General features: G+C 44.5%; 1 protein-coding gene across 1 annotated transcript in view; it reads right to left on the reverse strand.

Annotated features, from left to right (window-relative positions):
• The window catches only part of HELZ2 (helicase with zinc finger 2), a 34,622-nt gene that overhangs the window by 19,967 nt on the left and 3,088 nt on the right, over window positions 1–11,567 (reverse strand). The window contains exons 3-6 of the mRNA XM_018556435.1: window positions 9,867–10,496; window positions 7,087–7,864; window positions 5,575–5,650; window positions 291–3,681 (exon numbers count right to left, since the gene is read on the reverse strand). Of these exons, the coding sequence (XP_018411937.1) occupies window positions 291–3,681; window positions 5,575–5,650; window positions 7,087–7,864; window positions 9,867–10,496 (4,875 nt within the window). The remainder of the gene's footprint in view (window positions 1–290; window positions 3,682–5,574; window positions 5,651–7,086; window positions 7,865–9,866; window positions 10,497–11,567) is intronic.

Raw genomic sequence — 11,567 nt, forward strand, 5'->3', positions numbered from 1 at the left:
TATATATAATATTTTTAAGTATGCTGTGTGAATGGGAACACATACAAAACATATAGTGGGGTTTTCCCAAATTTGACTGCAAAAGTGCAAAAACACTGTATCTAATGGGATGAAATTTACCGAATTTTACACTCAATGGGTGGGGTTTTTACTCCTTTAATACTAATATGAGACATAGACACACACAGAAAAAAATATTGAATAAAGTTGATACAATAAAAAAGATAAACAAAGACATAAGCAAGTCAAGAGGCAGACATACAGAAAAGATGGATAACCATAATGCTTACATGTCCGGCAACAGCTTAGGTATGATCTCCATAGTAAAGGGATCTGTAGATCTCAGGGCTTTCTCAGGAACTTCCTTCATGCTACACTGGTGTAACTGAAAGTCAACATGACCACCTTCCTTTTTAGAGATGGAACTGCTGTATTTTGTTAGGCCATGGGCCACCCACGTGTAGGTCTCCAGATCTGAAAGATTTTGTGACTTGGCTGGCAGTCCTTCCAAGCGCACACACAGGTAGCAATTTTGAAAATCAATCTCCAGCTCACATTCTTTAATGAGTATAGGGGTCAAGGTAAAAGAGCCTATCAGTCCCACAGCTTCCTTAGAATTTCCTTCTTGCTTCCACTTGACAGGCACATCTCTCAGCAGTATAGGTGTGCCCTCTCTCACAGCAGACTCCGCTGCTTCCATGGCACACAGTGGCAGCCACACCGTCTGATAATCCTTTACATTGGCGTAGGTTTTAAGAGGCGCTCGTTTGGCCTTGCTGGAGAAGCATTCAATGGGTCGAGCTGTATGCTCCAAGCAGAGATGGATTCCTGGGGCCAGAGTGCAAAGCTGGGGACCTGCGCTCGGAAAACCCCGTTCAATAACGGTGCAGAGTTGGATAGGAAGAGGTTTCCCTGCCTTCAGTTCAAGAGTTATTTCCATATAATGCCCGCAGCTGCTGCGAGTCACAAAGCTCATGGGGTCAGAATTGTTTCCTTTATTGCGGCTTAATAACACTATAGCTCTATCCGGTTCTCCTTGATTTATGAATCTTATTGCTTCATGCCAGGTATGGGAATCAAAAGAGACTATGTCGGTCCTTGGTAGATTTATGAGAGGATCATTCTTGTAATAATTGTAGGAGTACACACGGCGTCTCCACGTCAAACGTAAGCCATTTGCAGTAGGCACTGGCTGTTTCTCAGGTTGAAGATGACTGTAATCCAGCATCATCGGGCTGGGAAGAGAGTCTCCATTTAATGGAAAGGCTGCCTTAAAACTTCGATTCCTAGCGTCAAGTTGCATTAACACCGCCACCTTTTGCTGTGCCACGGTGTGTAATGATAAAGCTAACTTCAACGCATGTGCTCTCTTCTCGTATGATGATTCGCGTTTAGCCTTCCTGTCAAAGTCAAGGCACAGCAAATTCATGTCCTTGTGATTCATTTTCAAGGCTATGCCTGGCTGATCTCTGAGGATTGCTTGAAGCAATCTTTGCACCACAATGTCTATGTACCTGCGGAGAGGTGAAGAGGCCCATGTGTAGTCACAAAGTTCAAGGGAGTAATGACCATTGGCATTTGGAGTGCCAGAACGAGTGAAATAAGAGCGACCAAGCTGACTTCTAAATTCCCGAACAGCGTTGCTCAATTCTGGATGCAAGTCATCTGTGGAGAGAAGGTCTCTAATTGTGGAATGGCTGGTAGTAGTATCCTTCAGTTGATTCCATACTGAAGATAACATGGTAACATTTTGACTTGATGATGGCCTTGGTAATTCAGGTTCAACCAGTAGATGATGTGTCAAATAGGCAGATAAAGGTAAAAGGTGTTCAAATTTTTTCCTCATCTCTTCAATTTTCTGAAGGCTTAGAGCGTTCTGGCATCGTACTGGTGTCAGATTCATACATTCATCTTTGTTTGTCAAATACTCGGCCACCCAACTGTTGTACATGATCATGAGCTCCTCAATCATCCTCTGCGCATCCCGGGATCCTGGCAAACAGCCTTCATCAGGCTGCTTGTAATTGGCCGCTTTCTCCAGGCGGAAGGTCCGGTGGATATTTGAGAAGTGTTCTGCAATACAAAGGCAACCCTCTATGGTGTCAAATGTCCGCGGCCTATCACGTTCAGCTTCCAGAATTAAATTGGCTTCATTGTATGACAGCTGATGGTCAGAGCAGATCACAGAGCGGCAAAAGTGACCATCCACCATTTGATCACTTACTTTCTCCACCAGTACAAAGAGGGAAATTGCCATCCGGTTACATTTTGGCTTCAAACTGCAAAGTTCAGAGCACAGTTTGTGTGGCAACATGTGGACAGGGTCAGATGTAGGAGAATAGAAGGTGACACCTCTCCTTTTAGCTTCTTTGTCTAAGTGACCACCTTGGGGAATTACCGCTGCAAGGTCTGTGATGTGAATGCCAATCTCATAGTAATCACCTTGCTCCTGTACGGAGATGGCATCATCCAAATCATTGGCATAGGGAGGATCCACGGTGAAGGTTAACAATCCCCTGCAATCCTTTCTGTCTTTTGTCTCTATCGTTTCTGACAGTTTATTGGCTTCTTCTGATGCCTCTTTCGGATACACATCACTATGTTCAATCCCATATTCTAAGTCTAGTATTTCTAGTCCCTTTTCCAGGATAAAATTGGGTGGAAAAACTTGAGTTACAATTCCCAAAGGGTAGTAGAAACCTTCCCGCCATTTGACTACCTGTACCAGAAAAAGAGTATTCCATCTGATCTCCTGTGTTACCTTCTCATACTTTACAGTAGTGATGCGACCATTCTGAAATTTACGGATTGGAATACAGTTTGGCTTTTCTTTAAAATTTTTACAGAAAATCTTAGTGACAGTTCGGTCAACAGGGACCATGATGTTACAGTCATAATTCTCTACACGGCAAACAAAACGCCGCATTTTTTCACCTGGTTCAAGGACTCCAACAACTTTTCCTGCATCTGGACGGACATCTGGAAACAACTGAACGACAACCAGATCACCATTAAATCCCATACCACAGTTCTGTCGCCCATTAATAGAAATATGACGGGGTGTGTGGTCATCAAGGGTTACGGCATAGCCACGATCGAAAGATTCCTTCACTAATTGACACTTTTTGTATATGTTGGGCTGCATCTTCAGGCATCCTTCAAGTGTGTCTGTGGGAAAGCTTATGTATTTGTCTACATCATTTCTGGAACTCTCTGTTGGTCTCATTTCCAACATTCCTTCAGCAGACACTGTCACATATGCCTCATCTTTACTGTCTAACAGTTCTTGAAGAATGGCATCTTCTGCATTGATATCCACATCACTTGTCCAAGAGTCGCTGTCTTCCTCAGCATCTTCTTCCTCCTCCTCTTGCCTCCAAGCTTGCAGGTCTGAAGCCATCTGCTTTATCCCCTCCACGCTGAGGTCTGGTGGAGAAGCACTGCCTGCCTCCACACATTCCCGCAGGTAGCTCTTCCAGATACGACTACAAGCCCCAAAAGAACATAAAGCCACTACATCCCCAACTACAATGACCTGGGCACGGGCACGTGTTAGGATGGTATTTAGAACTCGTGGATCACAGAAAAAGTCCAGGCTGAAAGTGGAAGAGGCGGGAGAATGAGTAGGGAGGCTGTCAATGGATCGAACGGTACTCAGAATGATGACAAGGAACTCTTGACCTGCAAAACAAATGATATGAGGTAGGCTTGTGAAGATGAGCTATGAAGACAATAATTACATGTGAGGACCAGGATGAACTAATATTGGACGAATTCAGACTCTTGGACCTTTTGTTTGGCATTCTGATTGGACTTTGTGCACAAAGTACAACTACTGTAAATGCTCCTTTATGACAGCCTAAACAAGCGTCAAAACCAGACACTTTGGGATGCACAAGCCTCATAAAATAAACAAAAACCTTCATTTACCTTCCTAGACTAAGCCAAATCCTCCTACATTTGTGTCTCTGCGTTTTCTTTTTAAGGGGGTGGCCTGTTTTGTGAAGAGCAATTTTGCCAAAGCAGCTATGCCTTGTTATAGTCTGACTAAATTGCTGAGAATTTGAATCCAGTGTCTCATTTTCATGAGTCTAGTTGTACTTTAACTGAACAAGCAAAACCAATGGCAAACGCACTCATCTATTCATAGCCAGCTTTAAAGGAGAACTATGGGGTTAAGGCTTTTCCCCATAGTTCTCCTTAGGGTAACGGGAGGACACAAACTAGCGTCCTCCCGTCACCCTAGGCTCAGTAAACCTGCGAGCTGTAGCTGCTCGCGGTATACTGAGACGCCGCAGCTGAAGCGGATCCCGACAATTGTGCCGGGATCCGCCCAGCTGCGTGACTGACAGCTGGCTCTGCCTATGGTATCCTGGCGAACCTGCACCCAATTCATCCTTTGCTATATATGCTCCAAAATGGAGGCTCTCAGAAGTTAGAGTTAGGACCGCACTATAGAGGGGGGCCCTTGACCAGGCAGTGTGGCTTCCACATATTCTGCAGAGGACGTGCAACTAAGACCTCCGTTTTAAACTGTATTAGTTAGACAGTGTTTTTTTGCAGGCTAGATGGTGAGTGTGCTGGGAAACTTTTTGTTGTTTCACTGAGCAATAGTCACTTATCTTTAAAGGAGAACTATGGGGTTAGAGCTTTTCCCCATAGTTTTCCTAAGGGTAACGGGAGGACACAAACTAGCGTCCTCCCGTCACCCAAAGCTCAGAGACGCCGCAGACGGAACGGATCCCGACAATTATGTCTGGATCCACCCAGCTGCGTGAGTGACAGCTGGCTCTGCCTATCTAGAGACAGAGCCAGCTGTACCCGCCCCTCCCCCATCCGTTCCGGCAGTCAGCGCTGGAGGATTGGACAGGGGAGGGGGGAATCCAGTCACTCCCCTGTCACGGCTCTCTGCCGGCACAGGATCGAGAAGTGAGCGAGCGACGGTATGTGTTCGCTCACTTCCCGATCTACTGAGCCGATCTGTGACAGTCTCATTGTCACAGGTCGGCTCAGATTATGAGGCTGAGTGAAAATCACTCACCTCATAGTTCTCCTTTAAGGAAATGCCAAATGGAATACACACTAGAAATGTGCACCAGCAAATAATTTGTTTAGTTTCGTTTTGATTCCTATTTTGCGTTATTTCGTTTTTCGGGATTCGGGTCCGAAAATCAATTAGATTCGGACGAAATTCGTTAGCGGTAGTCTGTACGAATGTTCGTTTCGTTTCATTCGTTCGTTGCAGCAAAGTGACATTCGAGGGGAAAAAAACATTTTTCCTCAAATGTCATTTTGCTGCAAGGAAATTTAGTTCAACAAACGGAATTTCGTCCTGACTACCGCTAATGAATTTCGGAAACGGAAATTTGGATTCGTTTGCATTCGTTACAGCTGTAATTCGGAATTCGGATACATCCAAATGTCCGAATTTCGTTTTGAAACGAAACAAATCGCACATGTCTAATACACACTTTAGGTAAATAAAAGCTCCTTGGTGTTCATAATAAAACATTTTGCATGCAGCATTGGATCCCAGTAAAATTAAAGACTAAAAAGTTGGTACGGGGAACTCACCAAGGATGTTGTCATAGTTGGTCACATTGACATCACGCAGTCGTACTTTGCGCAGCTCTTGACGTATGAGTTTTACCTGCAGAGGATAAGCGATGAGGTGTAACTATAAACAAATATAACCAGCAGCAAATCATTTCAGGGTCCATGTATGCACCAACCTTTATCACACCACCTCAACCTGTGCCAATATTAGAAATTAATATACAATAATGTTTTCGTGAAGACAAAGCAATTGTTTTCATTTTGGGTAAGGTTTACACCCTCTTCCAATTTTTTTTTTTACTGTGTGTGTTCCTGCTGAGATTACCCCTTCCACTGGTCCTGGTGACTATTGGCACCAAGACAAAATGAGAATAAATCCAAATTTTTAGACTTGTCACCAGGACCGGAGGGTCCAATAGGGGCACATCTTCCAGTGACAACTGTCTTGGGATCTCCCCTTAATTTGAACAGATTCCCTCTCATTTCCTATTACATCTCCAGGACAGGAAGTAAAGGGGAAATCTTGCCAGACAGCAAACTAAAACATGAAATTGGATTTAACCCTTTCCCATCTATCCAAAACTAGGACATACAAGTTCTGGGTATATGTACATTTTTACATATAACCTCCAGGCAAACAGCCAAGTACAGAGTTGAAATACATACAGCATAAGAAAGGGATTTACTTGCAAAAGGGATTTGTATTTCTGTCCATCCTGTCTGGAGTTTAACCCAGTTCCAAAACACAGCACAGTCACATAGATGACACCATTTACTGTTCAGCCATGCTACACTTGCCACTGGCAACAACTTCTTCAGAGGATCACTATGGAGGACACAGCAGGGAGGTGAAACACTCCCTGCTTACATGTGTCGCTGGCAGGATGACAAACCATTGCTCTCTTGCAGAGTTTTCAGCAAAGAGGGAGCGATGCCTTGCTGCTAAACCTGGCCGTACACCTTTAGATTATCTGCTCATCTTCTATGGTCAGATGGAAAAAGTGCAACAGATTCCTCCATCAACGCTAAACTGTGTGCATGGAGGAATCTCCCGCTGGGCCAAGCTTCAGTATCTTGCTAGTCGGCCCTGCTGGCTCTCAAAATACCTGAACAATGCCTGCATCCAATCAGATTGTTCAGGTATTTTGACAGCCAGCGGGGCCGACTAGCAAGATACTGAAGCTTGGCCCAGCGGGAGATTCCTCCATGCACACAGTTTAGCGTAGATGGAGGAATCTTTTGCCCTTTTTCCATCTCACCAAAGAAAATCTGCAGATAATCTATAGGTGCATGGCCAGCTTAAGCCTGGCAAGGGAGTGACACATACAAAGCCGGTGAGTGTTATTCCTGTATACTCTAGCAAACCTGTTGGTGACGAGCTCTCATCAGTAACAGAATCACAAGTGTGACATTGGCCCTAAAGAATAAAGTGGTGTCCTGTCTCTATCTCTAGGGAGAAAAATACACATAAGATCATTAAACATTGGATCCTTGATTATAGAGACTAGGAATATGTTAAAATAATTTTACCTGAGCCCCATGAGACACAACGCAAATCTTGCCCCCTTTCACTGTTCCCCACTTCTCTGGCCAAAGCTGAAGAACATCGTTGACGGTCTCCACTACCTGCTGAGCTTCCAACACATTTTTCCATGAATTGCCTTCGGGAGTACAATAACCATGCACATGGAACAGGGCCAGGGCGTGACATCCTTGAGGAGGTTCCATCGGTTCAACCGCACAAGCCTCAATGGCATTGTCATGTCTAACATAAAAGCAACGAGACACAAAGGAGATAATGGCCGGTACTGAGCGGTAGTTCTGGTGGAAGACAATGCGGCTGTTCTTAGCTGCTGGGCAGTCTTTACTCTGGTAATAGGTGAAGAGCCGGGTAAGTAGGGTGTGCTCTTCAACACTGGTGTGGTGGAAGAACTTTGGGGCCTCCTGCATGTGGTCACCAGCCACCACCACTCGTGTCCTGTGGTTCATTAACGCTAATGGTATGAGAGCTTCACTCTCCATCATTTGCGCTGCCTCATCCAGTAATATATGAGTGAAATAACCTCTGGGTACATCTAGCTCCCTGGCCATGACAGCAGTGGTCACAACAATGCGGTGCTTGTCTAGAAGACTCTTGGTGGGCTTAACAAAGCAAGAATTGTCATCACTGAGAATGCAATACTGTAAAGTGATGAGTGCTGTCCTGTTGACGGGGCTTTTGGTGTACTTCACTCGCAGCGGAGTGGCTTCTGGGTGACCAGTTATCACATAAGGATGAAAATGGTCTTCAATATACAGATCGGCAGCACTAGGGGAAAAAAAGAGAATAGTAAGTTGTTGTATAAATAAGAGTAATGCACGTTCTATAACTGACCATAAAATATAAGATAATGTGCCATATATAGTAGGCTATAAGTCTATTAGTCTGAGGTAAAGAGCAAAAGGTCACAGTGCACAGATGAGATTTTTCATCATCCCATTCCTGCACTAACTCTATTCAGGACTGTATCAGTTGCAGTCAGTCATGGGGATTCCTTTAACAACCCACATGTTGTTACATTACATTTATAAGACTTGTCTTACCTGTTTTGTTGCAAAACAAAGCTGTTTACAAAGTTTAAAAGTTCATGTTTAAATTTACACACATGTAAATTTGTCATTAGAATGACTCATCTCTATCCCTGCCAGATGCCTTTTAAAGCAGAACTAAAGTCAGCCTTGTCCACACTTACTGCCAAAGCTTCCTTCCCCAGTGATACAACTTCTGTGTTCCATCTTGTTTCTCCATCGCTGCCGCTGACATCTTTGCCCGGGTTTCCTCTGGGTTTAGCATCTTTGCAAGCATGTGCAAGGAGTTCATTAATCCCAGCACCAACAGCATGCCGAGAATGTACGCTAAGCTGCGCTCGGTGTACAATCAGAAGGTAATTGCTAGTAGGTAAGGCAGAAACATTTATAGCAGAAATATCTTCTGCAATAAAAGATGACCTAAATAACGCAAAATCCGAATCAAAACGAAACTAAACAAATTATTTGCTGGTGCACATTTCTAGTGTGTATTCCAATTGGCATTTCCTTAAAGGAGAATTATGAGGTGAGTGATTTTCACTCAGCCTCATAATCTTTGCCGACCTGTGACAATGAAACTGTCATAGATCGGCTCAGTAGATCGGGAGGTGAGTGAACACATACCGGCGTTCGCTCACTTCTTGATCCTGTGCCGCAGAGAGCCGTGACAGGGGAGAGACTGGATGCTCCCTATCCGATCCTCCAGCGATGACTGGCGGAACGGACGGGGGAGGGTGCGGGTACAGCTGGCTCTGCCTCTAGATAGGCAGAGCCAGCTGTCACTCACGCAGCTGGGTGGATCCAGACATAATTGTCGGGATCCGTTCCGGCTGCGGCGTCTCAGTATACCAGGAGCTGTAGCTCACGGTATACTGAGCTTTGGGTGACGGGAGGACGCTAGTTTGTGTCCTCCCGTTACCCTTAGGAGAACTATGGGGAAAAGCACTGACCCCAGAGTTCTCCTTTAACAAGATCTTGGTTCCGCTTTAAGATGGCTCCTTAAAATGTTTCAATTAGGAAAGAGATTCTAAAAATGAACAGCTTCCAATGTGCTTTAGAATACCCATCATGCCCTGGATGTCAAGGGTACACAGTGCGGGTACAGCTGGCTCTGCCTCTAGATAGGCAGAGCCAGCTGTCACTCACGCAGCTGGGTGGATCCAGACATAATTGTCGGGATCCGTTCCGGCTGCGGCGTCTCAGTATACCAGGAGCTGTAGCTCACGGTATACTGAGCTTTGGGTGACGGGAGGACGCTAGTTTGTGTCCTCCCGTTACCCTTAGGAGAACTATGGGGAAAAGCACTGACCCCAGAGTTCTCCTTTAACAAGATCTTGGTTCCGCTTTAAGATGGCTCCTTAAAATGTTTCAATTAGGAAAGAGATTCTAAAAATGAACAGCTTCCAATGTGCTTTAGAATACCCATCATGCCCTGGATGTCAAGGGTACACGCTGTATTAAAAATGTTGCAGCTATAACAACACCATATCTGTTACCTGGACAGAGAGCTCCATGTCCAGGTATGGCGTCATCATAGCTGCAACATTTCCTCCTACCTGATGTTGTCTATTTAAATTCTTTTTTATAATACAAAGATTTACAAAGATTACCTATTTATAATACAAAGATTGTATATCAACACTGTGAAAAAAAAAAAATCCATTACTTTAAAAATGTCTAAACCTAAAATAAAATTTGCAGTTAAAATTTGCTTTAATACACTGTTTGCTAACACTCATTACCTGTTGTTATGAGTGCAGATCAGCACCCTGGTTCCCGCCTGTTTGATCACTTGCAGTGCAGCTTTGGCTATGGTCGAAGTTTTTCCGGTCCCAAACGGGCCATAAATGACTAGTGGGGCCGCAGGTTGTTTCCCTGTCACTGTTCCGGTGATGTAAGAGATGGCCATTTTTTGCTTGTTGTTGCCCCAGGACATCTGCTCTTGAGAGGTCGGCATGCAACAACTGCTTAGATCGGGCAGCAATAATGCCGCATCCAACAGTAGGTCTATGGCTTCGTGGTACATGCAGAATTGCAGCCGGTCAAGTTGGAATTGGATCTCCAGTTTGGCGGTGGCTTCTGGTTGAAGGGACAGCTCACGGCAGCAGCGTTCTGGGAAGCGGAGCAAAACACTGCTATCTAAGTCGCTGTTGGTCTCCACATGGACTTCGTAGACTTTGTCGCTCTGCTGTGGGCTGGAAGCCACCAGGGCAGTGCGCACGGACCTCTGTAATAAGTATCCTTCCTCTGTGTCTTTCGTCAGGCCCTTTGGAAAAGGTACCTTTGCAAAAAGCTCCCCATTAGGAGCGAACCTCATCTCATTTAACAAGCTTACCGTCTTGGTCAAGGTCACATCAATCTTCAGGTTTAACCTATAGAAAGGAAAATTGTGGTCAGCAGAAGGTATTAAAGTGGAATTCTAGGAAAACACGTATGAAAAAATGTTTTCTGTTTTAGTAAGTTAAAGGTTTATGTAAATCTCTTGCCACAAGATTTACACACTCCGGCCACATCCAAAACGATCACTCTGCAACCTCGTGGTTTAATTTTACTTCTTTGGATCACCACCCTGTTAAGCTGGAGGTGGAGAGGTAACACAGGGAGCTGTATCTGTCAGCCAGGAAACACGCGTGTCATCAGCCTGGCTATTCAGGATGGCAGATGTGTGGAAATCACAAGCCTGGCTGTACAGAATTACTTGTATAATTATTTGTTTTCAGGTTAGCAACTCAGACAGTACTGACACCAAAGCATCATCATGACAGCCAGACAACTAGCATTTTTCAGAAGGTGGGGGGTCATCATTGACAATCTATATATTTCTCTCATGACAGCTTGACTTTCAATTGGGTATTTAGCTGTTTGCCTGAAGGTTCCATTTAAAAGACAGAAGGGGAACACCAGCCAAAACATTTTTTTGAAGGAAGAACGGTCAAAGTCCCTGACTTTTTTTGCACTGCCAGTCAAGCTTGGATTCTACCTCATTTCCTGTCCAGGAAATACCTGGGGCTTTGCCTTGAGCTGAACTTCCTGTTTCCCCTGACTGGAGCCCATGCAACATTAATGCCTTTGTAGACTCTATTGCAGTCTGCATTACAAAAAGAAAACAATATGTACAGCTCACAGCAAAGCCCTGGGGAAACTGGTACAGGAAGTGAAGACAAATCTTCTCAAGGAAGGGGTGGGCACGGTGAAAGGATTTAAGCTCTCCTGAACGTCTCACATTGTTTTATCGCTTTCCATCGCTTTTTTGTCTTATAAAGAGAGGTATTTATTTTGTGGATTAGTCATACCCCCACACCAGCTGAAACTTGCTCTGCTCAGAAAATTACCGAAAACAAAATCAGTTCTGTGTATATTTCAGGAGGGAGCATCAAGGCCGGGAATTAAAGCTGAAGGGTGTACATTATTGCCAAAGGCTTTTCAATTCTTTACAGACAATT

This window comes from Nanorana parkeri, unplaced genomic scaffold (genome assembly GCF_000935625.1).
Source record: "Nanorana parkeri isolate BGI_ZX_2015 unplaced genomic scaffold, ASM93562v1 scaffold237, whole genome shotgun sequence".
NCBI classification, from domain to species: domain Eukaryota; kingdom Metazoa; phylum Chordata; class Amphibia; order Anura; family Dicroglossidae; genus Nanorana; species Nanorana parkeri.